Genomic DNA, 24,861 nt, shown 5'->3' with positions numbered 1-24,861 from the left:
GAAAGAAGATGCGACGGTGAAGAAGGAGGCTGCGACGGTGAAGAAAGAAGATGTGACGGTGAAGAAGGAGGCTGCGACGGTGAAGAAAGAAGATGCGACGGTGAAGAAGGAGGCTGCGACGGTGAAGAAAGAAGATGCGACGGTGAAGAAGGAGGCTGCGACGGTGAAGTAAGAAGATGCGACGGTGAAGAAGGAGGCTGCGACGGTGAAGTAAGAAGATGCGACGGTGAGAAGGAGGCTGCGACGGTGAAGAAAGAAGATGTGACGGTGAAGAAGTAGGCTGCGACGGGGAAGAAAGAAGATGCGACGGTGAAGAAGGAGGCTGCGACGGGGAAGAAAGAAGATGCGACGGTGAAGAAGTAGGCTGCGACGGGGAAGAAAGAAGATGCGACGGTGAAGAAAGAAGATGCGACGGTGAAGAAAGAAGATGCGACGGTGAAGAAGTAGGCTGCGACGGGGAAGAAAGAAGATGCGACGGTGAAGAAAGAAGATGCGACGGGGAAGAAAGAAGATGTGACGGTGAAGAAAGAAGATGCAACGGTGAAGAAGGAGGCTGCGACGGTAAAGAAAGAAGATGCAACGGTGAAGAAAGAAGATGCAACGGTGAAGAAGGAGGCTGCGGCAACGGTGGAGTAAGATGCTGTGACGGTGAAAGAGGCTACGATGGTGAAGAAGGAGGCTATGGCGGTGAAGAAAGAGGTTGTGACTGTGAAGGAGGCTACGATGGTGAAGTAGGAGGCTATGGCGGTGAAGAAAGAGGTTGTGACTGTAAATGAAGGCTACGATGGTGAAGTAGGAGGAGGCTGTGACTCTGAAGAAGGAGGCTGCGACGATGGTGGACAAGTAAGATTCGACTATGATGTAGAAGGTAGAGGCGACCGTGGTGGAAAAGGAAGATGCGATGAAATAAATATTTTCGAATGTAATTTAGTTTTTTTAGTAAATTTTAGGCGTATGAATAGAAATAGATAAGTAACTGTGTTTGTAATTTTTAGGTGATGAGCATTATTTACAAAAACTACTGTCTAATATATTTTAAGAAACTATCTATACTATTATATTATTCCAAAAAAACACCAAGGTTCTTAGCCTTGTACTCACAGTAATCAACCTGTTTTCAATTAAACCATTACTCAGGCTTAAATGATCCATTATGTCAATTACTCTGGCCTACATCCGAACATTTCCATGTGAGCAAATCTATCAAAAATGAAGAGTGTTTGTTTGGTCTGTTAGGGAAATTGTATTTACTTAACGGAATGACAATGAATAGCTATGGCTATGTTCATGACATGTTTGATATGACCTCAAATTACAACTATATAATAAGCTGATTTATTTAACTAAAAGGTGATATGAAATTCTACACTGGTTAAATTTAATCCAGACATAGTGAACAGGTTAACTTATGTCGGTGTCGCATGAAAGTTTCATCAAAATGGCGTTGTAAAAATTATACACGCAATTAGGTACTCTCCAAGACAACTAGTATATTCAGGTATTTAAGAAATGATGGTTTCAAACCAGTCTTACTCAAATCATCCCTAAATACCAGAAAAAAATAATCACGTGAAAACCCTACCATTTCTAAACAATGCAATCTTTGTGAGAGTTTAAACCTGGTGTAATCCAGATTAGATGGAGAAACTGCAGTATTTGTTGTACATGGGAGAGTGTAGGAGATGAGGCACAATTATGTCCTCAGATCTCACGAGGTGTTGAAAGTACAGAACAACTGGTAGCAAGAGCAACTGTTACACATATTAGTGTTGTCATTGCAGAGTTGACAGTGTGAGAACACTCAGGACGTGACCGATTGTTTTGCCACGCAGGACTTCTTGTGTCGTCCCAGGGTCTCCAGAATCTATGAAAATTGCCAATGTGTCATTTTTGTCCTTGTTGGCTACTAGAAGAATACGTATTGGTATCATACTATAATAATATTATCCCTACTATAAAGAACCTCCAACATGTGACTGCTTGATTTGCCACTCAGGACTTCTTGTGTCGTCTTCAGGGTCTCCAGAATCTGCGAAAATTGCTAATATGTCATTTGTTCTTCTAGGCTACTAGAAGAACATGCCTTGGTTACGTATTTTAAAAGACACCTCTATTATAAAAAAATATCCAGTGTGTGGTTGATTGTTTTGCCACGCAGGTCTTTTTTCGTCTTTAGTATTCCAGGATTGACAGTTTTTTCTGACTTTTTTTTCTTCAGATTCTGAAAAAGTTTCCTACGTGTAAATTGTAAAACGGGTAAAATAATTTTAATGCACTGGTACTGGTAATACTTACCCATGGTCGATTGGGGATGTGGGGTGGTCAGTGTTAGGGCACAGGACTTCTGTGACCAAGGGTCCCGGGTTTAAATCAAGAAAATCACCAACGATTTTAAATAAGTAATATTGCTGAAATCTGTAGGCATATCTTGAATCAAGGTAAGACACATTTCTGGGCTAGGGCCTAGTAGAAAATGTAATAAAATCATACGTTCATTGTTTCGATTTTGAATGCAACAAAGCTAATCTGCGCACCTACTCCAGTTACATCTGAATCATTTTGTATCTCTCTCACTCACCCATCTATTAACTGATGGTGTCATGAGCAGATTATTCAAAGAAGACACTGTAACGATCTTGGTGAAAGTAATCTCTCACTTCATAGCAAAACGACTTTGCACCTTTGCCCTTCAGTCTGTACCACCCACACCTAGACTTGAGACTTGGAAAGTTTATGGTGTGAAAAAAATCAAAAGTCATATTCTGAACTTGCAAAGAGAATGTGTACCCAAGAGAACATTTAAACGTGTACCCAAAATCATAGTGGACCTAGTGGAAGTGAACCAACAACAGATTGTTCTGATGTAAATTACTATTCTTTTTATTTAGTTCACATTGTAAGGACCACTTGTTGTAAGCTATAGCATCTGTTATGAAGCATTGACTATCTCAGTAATCACAAAGAAGACGAAATCGTATTTCGGGTACTAGCACACTCTGTGTCTGTTCTTTCTCTGTGTGTGTGTGTTACCATAGACTAAGCAACACAAGTAAGTATGTTAAGCTAAGCTATGGGAGTATGTTTTATCTATGGTTTTACTAAACTATAATACGTTATAGTTACTGACTTCTTTTTCTTCAGATTCTGAAAAAGTTTCCTACATGTGAATTGTAATAAGTGTAGGTACGCCTCGTCTTGCAGTTCAAATATCGTGTTTGAGGTCCACTACAGTTCAAGTGCTACAAAATAGAATTTAACGTTATTCTTTATTAACAAAGTGGAAAAACCGTTCCATGTAGATGTGATGTCCACTCCACTTTCAAAAGCCAATGATTAAGCACATAATTTATTATAAGCTGTTATGGTTTAACCGTTAAACAGTTTTGGTCATGGTGGAAGGAAAATACATAGGGGTACATAGGGGATGTACATTCCCGTAATTTGCCGACGTCACTCAGATTGCAAACAAAAAAATCAGCTGATTGTATTGCCATATAATATATTTGTTTTGATTTGATTGTTATTGTTTTTACAATTTTTCTAAATGGTTAAATGGTGTTTGCAATCTGAATGACGTCAGCATATGACGGGAATAGCACACCTATGTATTTTCCTTCCCCCATGCTTACTGGTTTTAAATTGCCAGCTGTTATCAAATGTTAATATTTCTAATTAGCATGCTTATTATTTAAACACATGTTTATTAATTCTAATAAGAGAATGTAAACAAAAGTTAGTGAGTTGTGTGTTGTCTTTTGACCAACGAAGATATTAAAATAGTTCAAATAAAATAATGTAAAAGTTTGTTTGAGATTTTGCCGAAACAATCTCGACACCAAAAAGCATCGGTCCACCCATGTAAGTACATACTTTCACTGATTAGGCTACTCATTTTTGCCAGTTTATTCGTAACAGAATTGTTAAACATGACAAACTAAACGACAAATAATCTAAAGCACGTATCTTTATACCCTCACAAACCTTCATTATAGTTAAGACCTTCAGATATAATGGATAGTTGAGAGAATGAGTAATACATATATTTTATAGAATTGTCCCATACCAAACCATTCCTAAAGGATCTTCAAAGGAGTCTTCGGCAATTGGTACGAGGATGAGGTGAGGAAGAGAGAGGTAAATAGAAAGAGAAAGAGGAGAGAGAGAGCCTTGCTCGACGAGAGGTGAGTTAGTCTAAACCATGAAGAGCTGGGCAACGTTACTAACCACTGCCGCGGCTGTGTGCGCAGGTAACTTAGTTAACTAACTACTAGCTCTAACTACTAGCTGTAACTACCTTTAACTAATAGACTAACCTGTTGGGAAGAAACCTTAGAGAGTGTTTGGGTGTTATAGTTATCGGGTGGTAAATGGAGTAGTTTATTTGATGGTGTTCAAAAAGTAATGGTGCTGTTTTTCTGCAGGGAGTTTGGTGGGGAAAACGTGTTGATGTTTCCAAATTTCAAAACGATATAGGTTTTAAAGGTAGCTTAGAAATAGTTGAGACCAATATCTATCTACTTTAGTTGTTTCTGGTGAATTAAACTTTTTACTATGGAGTGACAACATTGAAACGATGATTTTTACTAGCTGACCTGCTATTACTGGGTAGGTTTTGTCATTAATATTTTATACTTAAGTACCGGTAGCCTTTTCTTCTGTTTGGAACTGCTGTCACCAATTTTATATTGAAAAAGTAGGTAGGCCTACTCAATCAAATGAGCTATTTATAGTGTGTGTCAGAGTGCTTTAACTTAAAATTGCATCTGAATTTTTGTAACTGTAATGAGTAGTAATGTGCTCAATGTAACAAATAATGCTATAGGCCTAATCTGCAAGATTTCCTTTCCTTTTCGCTTGATAAACAGTTAGCGTGTTTGATAAAGGCATTTATATTTATTAGCACACTATGTCGGTGGCTCAAATTAGCTATGTTCATTTTCATTTTTAAACTGGCTTAAACTACCATTGACAAGGTTTGTCTATTTTCATCAATATCAACAGTTTAAGTTTGTCAAGAGGAGTATTCTTATTCATTACAATCCAGTAATTTTGTATAATGTTTGTTGTTTTATTTGTGTACTGTTACGTAATTTGAAAATTATATGAGGGGTTGAGAGGCCAAGGGAGATATGTGACTTTTTAAAAAATGTTGTCATGGTAACGGGTTTTGTTAAAAAAGGGTGGAATTTCAACAAATAATTCATTTATATCCCTTGGCCTCCAAACTAAACACCTAAGAGTTGGAAGCCAAGGGGTATAAGTGAATTTATTTTTATTTTTATTTTATTTTTTATGACTCTGAAAAAAATACAATGACATTTTTTAAAAAGTCACTTATCTCCCTTGGCCTCTCAACCCCTCATATGTGGTTAAGAGGCATTTGAGGATAAAATACTTTCAAACATTTCTTAAAAATGACATTTTTATGATGTATAAAATAACAATTTTTAAACCTATTGAACTTTTGAATAATGATAGCTTCTGTTCTACCAATTATTTTTGTCATACTCAGATTGAATGTGTGTATTCATTACTTTAGTGTTCATTCATTTAGTCGACTTTTATCAAATGACAAAATTGTAGGAATATTCATGCAATTTTAATTAATATTATTGTGGTGTTTTATACAATCCAAATATGTGTTTACTCAAGTTGAAAAATCTTCAACAATAGATGAGTCAATTCCATTCAGTCTATCAGGGGGAATACCCTGTCACATGGTAGGTAATTTGGTGTAAATTTAGAAAATGGGAATATCCAGGTCCACCCTCTGGTTCCAGAGAATACAGATTCGATATCCTTGGTATATGTTTTCATGTTATACTACAGTGCTTGCTTAATGCTTGTGGAATATGTATTCATGTTGTAATTTGATTTTTTATGAGAACAAAAAGTAAACAGTTTTCAAGCTGTGAAATTAGCAGTCATACAAAATCTTGTCCACCTACGTTAACTGATGGAAAATTTGTTTACACCACAACTACTACAAAAACAGAAACTTAACAGCGTGTTATCTTATTTATTAATTTAAAACCTAGCATTAGTGAATGGAAACTTGCCAATGAGCAAAGATAATATTGGTTTTACGCATTCAAAAACATATACATTAATAATAACTGACTTGGCGGCCATATTGGCACAATACCGATATCAGTTCAATCTGCATTTGAACAGTTTAAGATTTGTGCAAAGTTATAAACCAGATTACAATTTACAAGAAAAATTCTTTGAAGGTCCCCTGTTTATCTTGATCATGAAAGAAAAATGTTGCCTGTGGTTGAAACTTTGCACTCCACAAGTAATGAATTTATAAAGGTTCACCAACTCAAAAATGTTCCATGGGTTCCCTTATGAATGATTATAACGCTCAATTTGCTGTTAACAGCTGTAAATCGGAAGAAGTCAGTAGTTTCTGCTTAAAAGTTTGAGAAGATAAAGGACTTCCTTAAAACATGCAATTACATATCTTAAAATTAAAATTCACTAAAATTAAAATTAAACTTAATGTTAGTGTATAAACTGATAATCAATCCACCATGTACCTATGTCTATCCGGTGTTAAAATATTTAAATCAGGAATTGTTATCATGTGTCCATATTAATTGATTCAGGATTATGATGCAGAACTATGTTTAGAAATGCTTTATTTCCAGGAATACACAAGTATTTAAACCTGTTCATTTCATGATTGGCGGCAAGACATACTTTGATAATAAATTTACATAATTCTTACAGTTGTCCCCCGCCTTTATCACGGGGTTTTCCCGCCTTATTTACCGGCCGGTGGCGTTTTCCTGGGACCGTAACGTGTTGAAACAACTTTTCCGTATTAGCATAGACCTTGAATTTTAATGGTTGTTGGCTGGATACGATATGTTCGATGTATGATTTTCTCCTTTTTAAGTTAGATTTCATAACTTACTTTGTAATTTATTGTTTTTTCTTAAGAGGGAACTTTGAAGAAAAGAAGTGTGCAGTGATAAATTTTACTTTTTGAATTTAATTTTGAAAAATTTAGAAAAGTACTAAAACAGAAGACCTGCTTAAAAAATTGAAGTTTTATGAGATGATTTGGTGAATTAACTATCACAAATGCAAACCTAGATGAACTTAGCACTTTAAAGTCCTCGTTGAGTGTTTGGTCTTTTATCCTTTGATGGAAACGAAGGACAACATAAGCAGGAAAGATATTAACGTGGGGATAGAGTGGGATTTAGATGTTTCTGATATGGGCCCATGAGAACTTTACAATATAGACCCTAAAAATATTGGTTCAATTCTTGTTCTTTCAGTAATAAAGTAAATACAGGCTTCACTTATATTTTTGATAAAAGGTTAATGCCAGAAATATAAAAACTAGGGACTAAATCTATTCGTATATCTAACATAATTCATCCAAGAACAGGTAGTCTAGTGAATAATTAATTGCACTAGAACTATGGTTTTTGATCTTGAAGTCTCAGATTCAAATTGCAGAAGAATTAATTTTTTGCTATGTAATATTACCTGTTTTTATTGCTATGTAATATTTGCTATGTTAGATTCGTTTTCTTTAATAACAAATTCTTAAGTTCCTCACAAAGAACTATGAACTAGATTCCTAATGAGTAGGTTTTCACCTTGACCAGTTCTCTGACTCATTTGTAGGAGTTACACGTTCATTGAACAACTACCTTCATCAATAACCCTTGTCACAGTTACGCCTTAGCCCTGGAACAGTTTAAAGTATTTTATTATTTACAAATGAAATAAATGAATAGCTTACTCATTTCTTGCGCAATACAAGTATTCAATTAGAAGTGAGTAAAATTATTTCTTGCATCCTTAGTTATTTCTTGGACTTTTGTTTAGCTTTCCCTTATAAGTTTTTATTTCAATAGGAAACTTTTAAGGGAAAGCAAGTTCTGGAGTAATCATGTATGGAAACAAAATATTTCATAAATCCTGCGCCATCATCATCCTCTGAGTTTATTTGTAATCTTTAGTAGGATTTACTTTAAAGGAGGATTAAAGTTTTGAAAACAGAGTAATTTTGTAAGTATTTTGTTTGTTTTAAGTTGTAAGAAAACACACTCCTCAACATCTAAAACAACTCAATTCGGAAGTCTCGTGTAGTTTATAGCTAACTGCTTACTCAAAAGTGTAAAGATAAAGATAAAACTACCTGTTGTTCTGTCAAATGAAATTTTGTTGGTTGGTTTCAATAAGGTCCATTTTTAAATAGGAGCCTGAATTATTGTAATATATCCTAACACGACTCTGTACAACCCTATTGGTGAGGAGAATTCACTTAAAGATGGTGTAAATTAGTGACGTGACCAGAGCATAATCTTAAAAACACTTAACATTTTTTTAGAAAAGTTTAGTTTTAAAATCTTATTTTGTAAAATCTCATCTCATCTTCACTAGTGTTCCATCCTCATTGGCCTATCTTCGTATTGTAACTTCATAGGTATAAATTATATATGCTAAAAATTATCTAAATATAATTCAAATTCAACTTCTATCCGTAACTGTGAAACACAATAATTTTTTTTACTAACTGTACAAAAAGACTTATCTTTATCATTCTTATCTAGGAATAAGCTCGCTGATACTCATGATAAGTCCGAAGATTCTTTGATTAATAAATTAGGTATGCTCTTACATACTATTGATAGCTTTTTGTCATTACTCAAATAAATTCAATACAAAACTAAATGTAATTCTTTAACACCCATAACTTCATAATTTTCCCTTACATTCATCCAAGGTCAAGTCTATTTTTCAAAACAAAGAGGTTCTCGTGCGTTTCCATTCACCTTAGACTTTGTACGTTATGATTAACGTTCCACTTTCTCCATTGCACTCCTTTCTCCTGTCCGTCAAAGACCGTTCTCCACGATCGTAGGATGCAAACAGCTGTTTATGTTTGATGCAAACAGCTGTTATGTGTTGATACGAACAGCTGTTTACTGTGGAATAACCCAGGCCACGCCCAACTTCCCCCTCATTGTTGACCAATTGTTGCGACATGAAACGTGTATGTAAACACTGTTTTGACCTCCGACCTCGGTGTTTCACAAAGTTGGATTGCGTTCCTATGAAGTTAACTGCAAAAAAATCAGGTTATGAATAAAAGCTAAGCCTTTCTATATGGTTTAATTCATTGTTTATGTCTGTAATTATAAATATCATAGATTAAACCTGATTTTGGTAAAATATTTATCAGATGGTGATATGTTAACTACAAAAAGCAATTGTTATGTTTGTTTATTCTTTTTTATTCGATGAATATTTCTTAAAAGGTGATCAATTATAGGTTTCTTGTAACTCTTTTCAAAAAACATATATCACATTAATTTTTTGTTAACTTGAAGCTTGATGTCGTTGAACCTTTATTAAATTATAATAACTTATTTGCCCTCTTGCAAAAAGAATTGTACAACTCAGTCTAAAGTAAAATGCACTTTCTAATCAATCCAAAAAGATAAACGTACGAAAAATATTTCTAAAGCGGTAAAGCAGTATTTAGGAATAGTCTTACAACGTTAGAACTCTTTGCAGAAACAATTTATCCATCCCAATACTTTTCATATTTTCCAATGAAACTTTCGACGAGAAACCAGTCAATTGTAAATTGGATTGAAACTCAAAACATGTAACCCAACACAAGCTTTTGTACCTGACTGAGCTTATCTCTTTTGTACATAGCTGTTTGATTCCCTTCATTATTTTAACCAGAAGATTATGTGGCTGCAAAGTCTTGCAGTTTCAACTGCCAACAATGCAGTTCACTGTGACCTTGATCTTCTGGCTTGCTCTACTGCTTCGTTCCTCTCTAGATGGCATTGGCCAACTCCTCTTCCTTCCTTTCTCTTCTTCTTAGAATCAATCACAGCAAAAGAGCTATTTCTGTGATAAATTACCGTTATCTTCCCATGACAAAAGAATTCTTTGCTATGATTCATAACTGTTGGCGAAATAGTTGTGCTATGAAAAATTACAGTAAGTGTTTGAAACGATGTCAGAACTTTAAAATGTTTGAAATAGTTTTTAAATAACTTTAGGTGTGCGGGTTTTTGAAATGTATTTTGAAAAATGGGTTTCTATGGTTGGAAATAGTATTGAAATTCTTCTTAGAGATACCCTGTCCCCCTCACAACGTACCCCCTTAGAGATGGTGGGTGGGATGTTTCCTCAACATGTTTTGAAGATTGGAGGATTTAATCCTTTTCAATCTTTTAATTTTTTTACATTTTCATTTCCTTTTACCATCACAATGACGTTGCACTTTACCAGATATGGGAAAATATTAAAATGTTGAGAATGTATTTTAATTCTCAGCATTGAATCACTAATTAAAATATCTTGATTATTTGAAATATAATCAAGATTTTAATCGTAACAACCATTGACATAATGAACAAAATCCTAAGAAATTCGTAGAAAAAGTGCTCAGGGTTTGCTTTTCGAGGTTGTATTTTAAATCTAAACTCACACTGGGACAAAACACTGTCACCAGCAAATGAAGCTTAAGTGGTGCACAATTTACCCAATTCCCATCAAAAACATTTTAAATCTACACTGTTAACATCCTGGATACACGAAATTGATACACATCAGAAAACCAATCAAAACAACTCAATATCATAAATCTAACCACCCAAACCCAGAAGTAGAATTTCACAAACTCCACCGTTAAAGTCTCCAGCACTTCATAGGCCGTTTGGATTCCTCATGACCCAGATACATTCGGAATCGAGTTGGAATTAGGAAGCTATCGGTTTGGGCAGCAGTGAGGCAAGACTTATATAAGATAGGCCTTGCTAGTGACCTTTGGCCGGTTATGTCACAGATTCAACTGGCGGCAACACGGATCATCTGCTTTCCCGGTGACCTTGAAGCTCCGTTAGTTTACCTAAGTCATTAGGTTGCATCTGCTAACTGCGACTGATTGTGCGGTGCGTTTGATTGCTTCTGGCTTATTACTGTGTTAGATTTGAATTGTGTGTAAAGGTTGCTTAGGGTTTGGTTCTTCCTAGGAAGTATTCATCGTCATAACAGAGGCTGCCTTATGCAAAAAATACGGAGTCATTATTTGAAGGATTTCAGACTAATCTAATTGCATCTTTTTTGAGATACAAATTCAAAGATCTTACAACGATCGATATGTTTCATTAGCTTATCATTTATAATGTCTTGTATAGTTTACATGACATTGGTGCAACATGGTAAGGTCGCCAAACACTCTAGTTTTGGGATCTTCTTTTGGACAGTGCAAGTACTCTAATAGAGCTCAAAGAAAGGAATTTTAGATTTGGTTAGAAATAATCAAATTTTTTTGTAATATTTGGTGGTTTAAGGGCTCTACTGTAGAATCATACATAAAAATGGATGTCAAACCGAACAATACTTTCTACTAAGAAAAGAGGGCTCTTATGACTTTTTGTTTAATCCTTGGTATTTTTGGGGTGTTCTAGCCAACCTATTCCATGACTTGTGAACGAATAAATGAAAACATTGAGCTGAAATCTATAATCAGTGTTATAATTGTGGATATCAGAAACATTGTCCATCCAACAATAGTTTGATCGAACCAGTTGTATTTAAATGAGATTTGTTGGGATTTTTTATGTTCTTGTGATGCTCCTGTTGAACCAACCCTACTCAACTTGCAAGACAAGTCATAATCATTGAAAGAATCCTGGGATTAAATCTTTATTTTCATGCTAGCTGCCAGTGAGCCCCTGTGCTGACATTGTGTACTAATTTGTTTGTGCAAATAGGATTTTAAAGATAGTTTGGAGATCCTTAATGTTTGTCGGATGGTCCTTTTGGACAAGCCAACCTATCCACTAACCAACTCTAATTTTTGCAGAACTATTACCCGAATTCCACATTACAATTGATGTATTTTACCGTATCATCTAGTGTTAGGTGGTCCATTTTTCAATAGTTTTAACTGCGCAAGGAGAATTTTAAATTTGGTAATTCTTTATATTTTCTGGATGCTTCTGTTGTAACAGCTGACCTACCCAGCAGGCCGATGCTACATCCTGAGAGTCATTTACTAAATCCCAGATTTCAATGTTTATACTGCTGCCAGAGCTACGTGATCCAATCAACAACAGTTTTGACTCAACAATGAGGATTTTGAACAACGTTTCGTAGTTTCCAGTTGTTTGGGATGCTCTTATTGAACCAGTCAATCCATCCATTAGTCACACATAATAAAAAAAACAGATATTACTTAATCAATGTTTATCTACTAGCTACCAGTGGTAGATACTCCCTTCAACAATGGATTTGACTGCTCAAGGAGGATTTTGATGGCAGGATGTGATGATTTGGTATGTTTCTTTTGGGTAAATGTTGACCAGTCAAACGAACCAGGCTGACAAACAATAGCTGAATCACATGATTCAATGTTTACTTTTTCTCTAGCAGTGTTAGATGACCCAGTCAACAATAGCCCCGATTGCGCAAGGAAGATGCTGATGGCCGTTTGGTAATGCAGCAGACACAGGCGGAAGCCGGCTCCATATCCGAGATGTGACATTACATAAAGCCGCTGTAGAGTTGTGTAACACACATGCCTGGCTGGGGAGTGCCACGCGACAGCTCTCTCTTTCTCTAACACTCTGGGTTTGTGGGGATTTTAGGGTTTTGAAACTTCTCGGTGGGTTAGGTTTACAGGTTAGATAGAAAACTTGGCCCAGATCACTTGCTGTCTAATCTCTAAATATCCCCCTGTCTTTAACACTCTCGATTTTAGTGTTTCTTGTGTTCTTGAAACTTCACAGAGGGTTATGCTTATGGGATTGTGGGCATGTTAGGGGTTTGAAACTTACCGGTCGGTCAGGTCTATGGGTTTGCTAGGACATCCTGCAGAAACTTGGCGAAGATCACCTGCTTTAGGATCTCATCTTAATATTTATCCCCCCGTCTTGAACACTCTGTATTTTGGGGTTTAGGGTCTTGAAACTTCCCGGTGGGTTAGGTTTATGGGTTCGATAGAACATCTTGTGAAAACTTAGCGCAGATCACTTGCTGTCTAAACTCTTCGAGATATTTATCTTCTCGTCTCTAACACCTTAGATTTTAAGGTATTGAAAATTCCAGAGGATTATGTTCATGGGTTTGTGGGCCTTTTAGGTGTTTGAAACATACCGGTGAGATATAGGTTTATGTATTTGCTGTAACATTCTGCAGAATTTTGGTTCAGATCACTTGCTGTCTAATCTCTTCCAAATATTTATCTCCTTGTCTAAACTACTCTGGATTTTGGGTTATTGTAGTCTTGAAACTTCCCGGAGGATTATGGGTTTGCTGAAAAATCCTGCGGAAACCTGCCCCTGATCATGGGCTGTACACTCTCATCCAAATATTTCTATAACACTCTAGGTTTGTGGGGATTTTAGGGTTGTAAAACGTCCTAGGGGGTTAGGTTTATGGGTTTCCGGGGACATCCAACATAATCTTGGAACATATCATTTGCTGTATAATCTCACTAATATATTTCTCCATCATTACATTTTTCATCAATTAAAATTATTTCTTCAGTTGGAGTTCATAGTAGGGATTTCATTAAAAAAATGACCATTTACTTGTAAGTTAAATTTTCAGCCCTCTAAAAATATGTTGGAAATTTGTTATAGATGAATTGGGTGGATAGCACGTCGAAAAATAAGTAAAAGAGACAAGATTAATACGAATAAATTATATTCAGCAAACAAAACCATTCTCCATAAAAAAATACAAATCCATTCAAATACATCCAGTGCACCCAGGAAGTTTAGGAAATTCCCAGGAAATTTACTGACCTTTCAGTGACGAAACCTAATGATCCTGGAATGTTACAAAACATGCCCCGTGGTTAGCCTAGCAATCTTAAAAGGGTAATAGGCAATTCACCTGCTTTAGATATTTATTCAATCGAAATTCTTTCACAGTGGATTATTAAAAGCCTGATTTGTTCACGACCCCAAAATCAACCTAGGGCTATTTATGCTGAGAAAATGTCCGGCTTTGGCAGGATCACGCCTTACTACGTAACCAGATCACCTCACTTTCTCTCAGCGAAATGTTCCAGGAGAAAGTAAAATGGTGGACAGTCGGTCACCAGTTGTATACGGAGCTTTGTAATTCACTGACTAGAATGATTGCTGGAGCTTTGATATAAAAGGTTTGGAGACTATGGTTAAATATTAAAACCACTGCCAGGTAACGGTTAGATGTGTAAATTTCTTGGTTCACGTATTTTGTTTATTGTTTCAAAGGTTAAAAATGAGGAAATGTTTATGTTTTGGAGCACAGTCATTGCTATAAGAGGGGGAATTAGTTGAACCAAGTAGAATGAAAAGAAGTCCCTAAATGCATTGAATGGAAGCCCAACCCTTTGCAACATTTCTTTGTCTTAAAAAGATCTTTTGGAACGACGATGTTTATTAACCCAACTAAAACTACCTGACGAAGCTGTTGAGTTTTAACATAGCCGCATTTTTGTATATTCTTAGATTTGGACTTTTTAGCCAATTGAGAAGACCTCACACAGGGTTTATAAGGTCCGCTTTCTTCTATAACTACTTTATTGGTTGAAAACATGTAATTTAGGGAAAGAATCTTTACTAAAACTAGCTCATAAAGTTCATGAAATGTTCGTGTGTTTCCTACTAATTTTAACATTTAGGAAAATCTATTTGACGGCCAATATCCTCCATCTAGTGAGTTAACAAAAATTGCCAGATTGCGTAAACAACAAGGCTCCAATCAATTACAAAATATATTTACAAAACTTTAAACACTAAATGATCATAAAATTGTAAAACACACTTACACCGTATGATGTATACATCATACGTATAATCTTATAAATATAAATTATTGTTTCATTCACCTACATTTTCAAAAGACTCGAAATTTTGAGTTAATCTATGGCTAAAAAAATGGAAGACCTTCTTCACAATGCAATGTTCAATTTTCAGCAAAACCGTCTAGCAACTATTTCTGCATGACTCATTCACAATCTACATTTAGCAATGGAGTGGTTTAGGTTGAAAACGCCGTCTTCCCGGTACGTCAGGTCGGTTACCGGGTCTCTTACAAAACTGACGAATAGAAATTGCAACCGGGAGGTCTGGAGCAAGAACTCATTCAAATCAGCTGTTGGCCAACCGCAGCTTAACAATTAACAAGTGAAAGCAGACTGTGGCTAACCGAGCCATTTCTCGTGTTGTTTCCAAGTAGAGATAACCCAATGACTCAAAAACTAGACGAGTCTGCGGTGGAAGCGAATCTCATCAGGTTAATCTGGTTTTGAAAGATGTTTTCCGTTTAATTTGTCACCGCTGAATTGAAATTTAGAGTTTTTCAAAATTTGTTGTTGTAAGAGATAGATATATAGCCCGTTCAAAAATTTTAAGTGGTTTGAGGGTAAGTATTTCCACTACTTTATTTTGCTATATGTTTCAGCTGTTTGAAGTTTTTTCAAGCATCAGCTGTTGAGCTATTGTTTTAATTATATGATCAAATGTAGAATATTTCTTTCCCAAAACCACCTAAATTTTGTGATCGCTATAGCTTTAATCCATTGCTTTACGTGCAAGGTTATTTGAGAACTAAGTAAATACTAAAGTCTTAACGATATAACAACTAGATCTACTTGTAATTGTCTATATGTTCTGCTCCCTTCAGTCTACATTAATAAATTTTATACAGCTTTGTATTTTATGCTTTCTTTGACGTTATAATGAAGGGTGTGAAAACAGGATATGCTTGCTTTACTAAGGTATTGAATGCTTTATCCCTCTGGTTTTTTTTAAACAATAATAATTACATCTTGATCAGAATCATACGTTTATTTATTTACTCGAAAAAGATGTTTGTGACACTTTATGTAGATTGAGGAAGGTTATGTTTGGTTTTAAAGAAAGGCTGTATACGTTTTGAAAAGTAATGCTCAAAGTTTCATTTTGTAATTTATATAGTAAGCTACATGTAAAGAGGCTTGACTAAAATTGAAGAATTATAATAAAACATGTCATTCATGAAGCATCAATATGAAGCAATTGATGCTATTGCTACACTAAGGTATGTTGTCATTTTATTCTGTTGGATCTATTAACTTTAAAAGTAGGGGTTTGAAAGTAAGTAGGTTTACACTTTTAAATCAGTTTATATTTTCAAACTAAATCATAGAGTTGCTGTATTTTAAAACACACATCAGCACTACTTTAATAGCTCTTTCACATTTTCATCCCGTTGCAAAGCACGGGTATAGCAGCTTGTATCAATAGATATGATTAAAAATCACAAGTAAGGAATATAATTTATAATGCCAGTGAAGGAGGTAAAGTTAGGTGATAAAATGTAAATATTTCTGGTGCTATTCAAGGAGTTTAGTACTTATTGCAAACAACTGTTGGTTTTCATTTCCTATGTTTGTAAAACTTCTGCCTAATAAGCTACGATCTTATGCCATCATCTGTACACATTAGATATTACACATTTCGAAACATCATTGTGTCCCAAAGCAATCGGTTGCACAAGACATGTGGGTGTCTCATTATTCAGGAAGCAGACGATAACTTTCTACTTCGGCCAACGAAAGTGAAACGTTCGACATTGAACTTCTACTTGGAGGCCATCGAACCACTTTCAATCGTCTACAAAGACTTATAGGTTCATGGTAATTATGTAACTTGTAGTTGTATTCGAGGCACAAAGTAATAGGTAACAATGACAAATGTTTAGGATTAGGAAGGAGAATTACAAATCCTTGCCTTTTTTGCTAAAGTAATTGGTTTTGTCAAATTTTGGGATTGAATCTGTGCTATAGTTTAGGTACATTGTATACAGTAGTTGGTTGAAAATCCTAAACATTCCAGGGGTTTTTCCATGTCCTAAATAGCACTGTGGGGTCTTCTTATATAATATTCTCTTTAATTTTCTCTTATCTTATCTTCTCAACTATAGGGGGCACTTTGCGATCATGCTCATAAGATGGAATAGATTACTGCATGAATGTAATAATTTATTGTGCAACGGTTGATATGCAAGACGAAGAGCCAACTTATGAAAGCTTAACCAGAAATGTGTTAGGCCTATAGCCTGGGAGGGGCTAGACAGATTATGCTTTACTATGCTAATTATTTTAGTTTACCAGTGAGTATTCGAATATTTCCTATTGCGTCTTTTTATTCAATTATTAATGAATATGGAAGGTAAAAATAATTATTTAAAAGTATTAAGTATTTATAACAAATTGGCTACATCTTGAACATGGGAATGGTATATACTGTATTTTTTACACTATCAAGTCCAAGCTATTACAAAAATAAAACAAACATGGTTACCGTCCGCCCCAACCGATTGTACCATCAATGTTCTCATTTGAAACCTCATTATGTAACAAGACAATACCGAAGATATTGGTTGGGAACCATAACTACCGTGCCTGAGAGCCCAGCCAACCTTGAGAAAAGACAATGGCCATAAGAGACTATGGAGGCAGAAGTAGCTTCAGGCGAGTGCATTGTGGTCGAAGGCCGGTGAGAACTCATGTGTGATAATGAAGAAGCTATAAAAGACAGGCATGTTCTAAAAAAATGTTTGCAGCCCCCATCTTTTTAAAAGTCTGTTCAAAAAGTAGTTGCAGCTTTTTGTGGATGGAGGTTTCCAATACAAAGTCAGTTGGAATAATAAAAGATCTTCCAGAGAGACCTAATAGTGGATTTCCCAATAGGGATGAAGCTATTACCCGTAGGCACATGGAAAGACTCGGTGTGGTATTCGCTTTTATATTATTTGGGCATAAAAGGTAGTCCTGCGCCAACTGGTCTCCCCGTTATCAAATTGTTATTTGAGATTTGAAAAGATGTCTTCAGGACAGAAGTGTGAAGTTCTTACTATTATTGTATTATTAGATTAACCGCACTCGATCAACCGTACAAACCTTACATGATCGATTGTTCTTGTGGCTGAACAATAATAATTTAATTGGCAAAACATAAGCCTTTTACTCGTGAAAAATTTGCCACCCTTACACAATTTGATATTCATCACAATTAAGACCCAAACAATAGTGAGATCTTTAGAACAGAAATAGAAGAGAACGATCGTTAGGATTTACAAGTTTTTGGACAAAATAGTTATGTGATACATAAAAAAAATTCTTATAATTTCAGGACAGGAGTTGGAGTTGATAAATAAACAACTCTTTGTACTTTGGCACCTCCTGATTCCGTTTTCACTTAACACTAGCAGACACTATGTCTTAAAAGAAAACTGGATACTTTTTACTCAAATATGGGGCAAGGAAAGTAAAAGTAATCAATGAATAAAAGTGACCAAGTGCTAACGTAACAGATTCACTACATGAATACATGAATGCTAGGCGGATATAACATCGTATTTGATGCATACCAATGATGAGTACAGTTAGGCATTCATGTTGAAGGTCAGTCAACTGTCATTCAACTGAAGCAATCAAAATGCAAATACCACACCATGTAACGATGTAAATACCTCACGTGTGGATTTATCATTCTGATTGTCCGTAGGCATAAGTTCTGTCGATCTTTGCAAATGTTTTTACATGTGGATACCTTTACATAGGTATACTCAACATAATACAATGTTTATTGCAAACATGTGGTTGTGTCCAGAAAATTTCAGACTATTACGATATTATGATTTATTTTATGTGAATTCAGGATTGTTTGTTTAGCAGATGCCGATTTATGGTCTACGAAGCTGATTGTTGAGGAGTAATTAATTATCGATCTCTTAGTTTGAGTAACCAGTAGATACCTTTCAATGGTTGGTTGTGTGGTGTGTTTTGGAATTTCAAAAACTAAATAGGTACATCAGGATTGTTTGTGTGAGAGGTATCTATCCATTTTCTTTTTGTGTGAAGATTCAGGATTTTCTTCATCAGATAGCAATTCATGACCCTTTCTGATTGTGCTCTTAGATAATGCATACCGTATCTGGCAAACGTTTTGTCCAGCAGATACCTAGATAGCAGATAGGTTGTGGGTTGCCAGCCTAATAAAGAAATGTTTGATTTGTGATCATTATTGGTCTTAACCAACATAGGTCTTTCAAAAGTGATAAGTTCATCTTTGTACCCCAGCAGTACAGTGCATAGAGTAATCTAGAGTCAGAGTGTAAGTCCAGTAGATATCCACAGAGTATCAAGTATCTCCGTCGTGTCTCTCGGCGAGAGATCTGAGGCGGATCGTGAAATGTTAATGGTCAGTTGCTGAGAAACTGGATGTGGTCGTGAGTCCCTCTCTCTAGCCAAGGATATCCTTCGATTTACCGCGAAATTGAGCCGCAAATAAGACCAATACTTTTCCTTTACCGCTAATTAGAATGAATGGCGTGGGCGTACGTTTGTTAGACTTGCGTTTCTATTCGTTTTAATTGTTTGAAGTTTGGCCAGGGAAGAGACCTCATCGGAATGGGAAAGAGTCCTCTCTTGCTCAAAGAACGTTCATATTCACACTTGAAAAAAATGAACATTTTACTGTTGCTGATAGAATTTTCATTAAGGAATTTTTCAGCTAGGTTCTTGTGAAACATCAAATCTTAGCCATAGTAGATCCGTTTCATTGAAGTACTACTATAACAAAAATATCCACGAAGCGAACCTTTTTCCATATTTTCATTTTCAACCGTCGGTTTTTAATATGTTTGGAATTCTATAGACTAAGTTTGTGTTAGTGTGAAATGCGAATAATATAAAATAATGTCAGGTTTATAATTTACACCCAGTTTTTAATCAACGTTGAAATCTTCTGGTGAATTGTGCAAGTTCCATGCTAGTAAAACTAAGAAGATCTTAGAGTGTGGGATGTCTTTAGTGGAATAATTAGTTGACATTATACAACTAAACATCCAACCAAAAAACGCTGTAGACACATGTCCACTTTTATTCATATATACTTTTCCGAAAACTCTAATTTCAAGATGAATGTCTGACCAACCTAAATGTTATTTACCCTTCTTTGTGTTGATTTGTGAATATAAGCTGTGTCCTATAAATAATGAAACTCGATCATTTTACTGGAAATGGTATGTTACAATTCTTAAATCTGTTAAAATGTTTCTTTGAAATGTTTATTAGTATAATGCATGATATTTTTCACTATGAATTTAGGTGTCATATGTTACATTATATTGCTATCACCCTATCAATGAAATCTTTTTAATTTGGAATATGCCCAAAAATAATAAAATTTTCGTTTTATGTTCCAGTAAGCAGCCAGAAGTCGAACGAGCAGGAGGACCCATGCAAGGTCAAGTTCAGGGTGGTGGCCGACGCGACGTATTGTGACAGGTATTGGGAATGTGTCAATGGTCAGCCAGAGTTGTACGACTGCCCCAACGGCTTGGTGTACGCTGGGAAGAACCGTGGAGTGACTGAGGGCTGCGACTATCCCTGGAGAGCGAACTACTGCGAGGACAAGACGCAAGCAAGTCAGTATATTACTCCAAAACACTTATAGACATATATATATACTTATATATATACCTATACACATATACTTATAGACATACCAGAAACAAAAGAACCCTGGGCCTTTTCGAGCCGCGCAGGTTTGAAGGGTACGTCACACCCACCGGCGCGAACCACGTGATCATTACGTTTCTGCGCAGGTTGTTTTGTTCTTGGAATGTCTATAACCCACAACAGAGAGAGTATAGCTTCCTCTTGAAGTTACTAGATTGATTAACACTAAACGATACTATTGATTGACTGTAGTGTAAAGAGCTTGAAACTAAAGTTACTATCCTCAGTGGACAAATAACTATGGTGAGGGACAAAAAACATCCGAAGGATCAGTAGAACGTTCCCTCACATCACGTTAGTTGAGAAATAATATTGTTGCTTACCCAACCAGTAATTAACCTGAACGAATGTGTTTGGGTAGACTCAAGTCAATGGATAAATCTATTAGATGACGAGATATATCTCAATCTATGAAGTTTATATTATAGTACATTCTATCACTGCGACTTACCTCAGTTTCTCTCCAGGATTAAGTTTGAAGTATTTCTCCAACGTCCTTATACCTCCACTCAATCATGTGAATTAGAATTGAGCTTTGCCCTTAGACCATTACTTAGACCATTAAAACTTAATTCTGCCAACAATAGTTGTGGTGATTTTAATAGACTGTCCTTCATTGTTAGGCTTTTAATAAGTCCTAACTTAGACAAACCTCTACGTTAGTTATACAAACTGATTCTTAATTCGTATTCACCTAAAATTTGCACCATCATAGTTGTCTTGACTCAATAAGGCTATCAAGTTATTTAAAATGTGTGAACAGAAATGTATCCTACGAAGATTTAAAAGTTGCAGTCAACATTTTACCTCTGTGAAGCCTGTCTAATTTGCAGAAAAAAGGTTGCACTACCCTTAAGATTAATCGTTTTAAGATACAATATACCTTACTCCTGATCTATTTGGCAAACTAACATAGTAATCATGCAGCATAAAATTTTAGTAACCTTAATCCTCTAACTCTTCATCAATCTCTTTTCCCTAGACGGACCTATCGGCAGAGAACACTGTGACTGGCTCTACGGCATCTTCGGCCACGAGACCTCCTGCACTCGCTACTGGACCTGCTGGAATGGAACAGCCACCGAACAACTCTGTATTGGAGGACTCCTCTACAACGAGAACACTCACTCCTGCGACTGGCCTGAGAATGTAGACGGCTGCCAGAAACATCGTGAGTAGTTGAACAGCTGATCAACTGATCAGCTGATTTGTAAAGTCGTGGCTAAATGGTCAGTGATTTCGTTGCCCTTGGGTGAATTTTGTGGTTAAAGAGTCATTATGGACATCAAGGTATGCTACCTGTTAAATTTTATGAATGAGGTGGATTTCTACAGAAAAGTCTTTTCATATTCAACCATAATGTGCTTAAAAAAAATTAAAACCACCTAGAAATATTGAAAAAGTATCAACAAGGTAGCTTTTAGACATAACCTAATTCATATGCGTCAGAATAAAGAGAGATCTAAATATATGAGAACACTTAAGACCTTTAAGAAGTAAATATTAAAAATAAAATGAACATTTCTCGTTATTGAGGCAAACCTAGTAAGTCATGTTACTTTCTTTTAGTTTCTTTTAACTTCTAGTGCATTAATATTTACTTTGTTTGGTTTTTATTTTATTTTATCCAATATTTACTTCAATATTTGCCTGATATTATCCTGATTAACATTTGTACAAGCCTCTAATATTCTAATATGCAGATTTTTCTAGGGGTTTTCAGCATTTTACGTGATGAAATGTAATTAATATCGGGGCCACATTTATCAATATTTTGACATTTTTTGCATAACATATCTAATCTAACTTTTGACCCGAACTTACTGCTGATAACTAGTGGTTAACCGGAATAAATCTTTTTGTTGAATAGTAGGAGGAGGATTTTCATTGTTTTGATGAAAGAATAAAACGTTTTACGTTATTGAACTTTAATTACTCTAATGTTAGAGGTTAAATGCTTAGGGAATGCTAGATTATAATCGAAACACAATTAAACGCTTTTAATGTGCGCTTAGACCTGACAAGCTTTTCTCTATGATATTTGATCAAAATAATTGAAATACGCATTCAAAACTGCCTTAATCTTTTACCGGGGGGGGGGGGTGTGTGGATCGAGAGTAATGTCATATTTATAGCCCGGGGCTGATAGCGTCTTTTTATTTGAAGAGTAAGAATATATCTAATTGGTATGATCTCGTATTCTGTATGATGGAGCCTCCTGTTCCTCCGTCCTCCTGGGTTCTGGCCAATAGTTTAAGGCCCTGGCCAGTCCCAGGAAGACGCAGGTTCAGAGGGCAGGTTCCATCATACATACTGTAGCCTTTGTAAATCTGTTTCCCCCTTCATCTGTAAAACCTACATTTTATGGATAGATAAAAGTCTGTCAAAGTCCTTCTTTTCCTTGCACTACTAGTCTATACAATCACTTACAACAGTCATAACTACTGTAGTTACAACTATTATAAATGGATTTTCTTTTACTTAGCTCTCTGCAATGACGACGCCAACGGCAACGTTCCCCTAGGCAAATCCTGCAACCGCTACTGGCAGTGCCAAGGAGGATACCCCAGACTGCAGAGATGTCCTGCCATGTTGGTCTTTGACAGGAGATCTTTGAGATGTGTCGTTCCTCCCACGGAAGACTGCGAGGTATTTATACATCCTTTAGATAGGTTTAGGTTTAAAATAAAATGAGGGAACCTGTGTGAAAGTTGCGCCGTTTTACAGGGTTCAAAATTTGTTTCTGATGCAAAATGAGTCCAGTGCAATGCTTATTTACCTTATCAAGATTACGTTTGTTTAAAACTGTTATTTGGTGCATAAAACAACTAGTTAACAGTGCATTTGTTCATTTTGGATCTACACTATACAGAGTTATTTACCTATCGGAATCAGGTTGCAACAATTAATGAAGGTAGCCTGTTTAAAATTCAGTTTCATAAACGTATCACCTCTTGCTTACAATTTTACTGTAGTTAAACAATTAACCATAGGATCAGCTGTTACATTAAAGTTCACATTAAAAACTGTTATAAAGGAAGCTTTTCAGTATCACTGGATCTTTAAATACGAGAAATAAATCAAACCCGGGGGGGGGGGCAAAGCCTTAAAGGAATTTACCATTTTTAGTTACCGTTCGCCCCTCTAAGAGATCATAAGCTTTACAATAACAATTCTATCGTAAAAGTCAGTTAAGTAGGACAGGTGAAAAAGGGATGTTACTGACAATTGTCTAACAGATTTTTACAGCTGAAAGACTGTCCATAAGGCAAACCCACGATGGTTGATGGTAGTGTCAGTTTCAAATTTCAATGAAAAACTATTACTTTGTATAACAGTTTATTGCATATTATATGTCTCTGTAGACCTAAAATATCATGAAACCAATTTTAATAACTTATTGACTAAACATATGTTTGAAAATGTACAGAGATATAATTGTCAGTAAATATAAGTACGTGAACTTAAGAACAAGAAGGGAATTTGGTAACAGTAACTTGAACAGATCACTAACAATTACTACTAAATACAAAACATAATTTGAAAACTGAAAAGTGCAGCAGATTAGAACACATATTCAATATGTTCAATACTCAGGTTTAACATTAATACTCCCTGTCAGATTTGCAGTTGGTTTAGTAATGAAAGCGATTGATTTCAGTCCCTAGGCCTGGATTCAAATCTCATAAATAAGAAATTGCTTAGCTATGCTGAAATACTACGAACTAGTAGTTTAGTACTCACCTTAAGTTAAGTTTTTACCAAGTCTTTTTGTTTGGGAATTTTGTATGTTTTGGGGAAGCTCCTTAATGAAAATACTCAAACAATAATGGTTATTTTACACTGTGTAGAAACATTACAATAATCATTTTTTTTATTTTTCCAGGTACCAACGACACCACCACCCCAACCAGGCGATCTCGAGGAAGACGGAGAACAAAATATTCCTCAGCAGTTGCAGCAAAGACCTGCTAGAGTTCAGCAACAACAACAGAATCAGCAACAGAACCAACAGAACCAACAACAGCAACAGAATGTTCCATTCAACCTGCCACAAGGGGCGGTCCCCATCCCCGTTAGAAACAATAGGCCTAGAAACTAAGTTTGTTGCTCAGACACTTAAAACACCGGTTGATTAGATAACATCAGTTTTAGACTACAAACCAGCCATTGTAAGACTGTTGTTTCAGACGTTTGCCCTGCCAAACCACCAAATAAGAAAATTTGTCTATTTTTAAGTTAGGATAAGGTTTAATGTAAGTTTATATTAAGGATCAAAATAAAAGTCTTAGTTTATTTAA

General features: G+C 35.7%; 1 protein-coding gene across 1 annotated transcript; it reads left to right on the top strand.

Moving 5' to 3' along the window:
- The first annotated feature begins 4,115 nt into the window (after positions 1-4,115).
- Positions 4,116-24,861, top strand: LOC128992207 (protein obstructor-E-like). Its single transcript, XM_054415671.1, has 5 exons — positions 4,116-4,247; positions 20,245-20,466; positions 21,543-21,731; positions 23,046-23,209; positions 24,447-24,861. Exons 1-5 carry the CDS (start codon positions 4,199-4,201, stop codon positions 24,660-24,662), a joined length of 840 nt encoding a protein of 279 aa, XP_054271646.1. The 5' UTR covers positions 4,116-4,198; the 3' UTR covers positions 24,663-24,861.

This window comes from Macrosteles quadrilineatus, unplaced genomic scaffold (genome assembly GCF_028750875.1).
Source record: "Macrosteles quadrilineatus isolate MER2022 unplaced genomic scaffold, UCM_ALF_1.0 Scaffold_4__1_contigs__length_99947679, whole genome shotgun sequence".
Taxonomy (NCBI): domain Eukaryota; kingdom Metazoa; phylum Arthropoda; class Insecta; order Hemiptera; family Cicadellidae; genus Macrosteles; species Macrosteles quadrilineatus.
The sequence above is the reverse complement of the archived record's forward strand: the minus strand, read 5'-3'. Positions and strand labels throughout refer to the sequence as shown.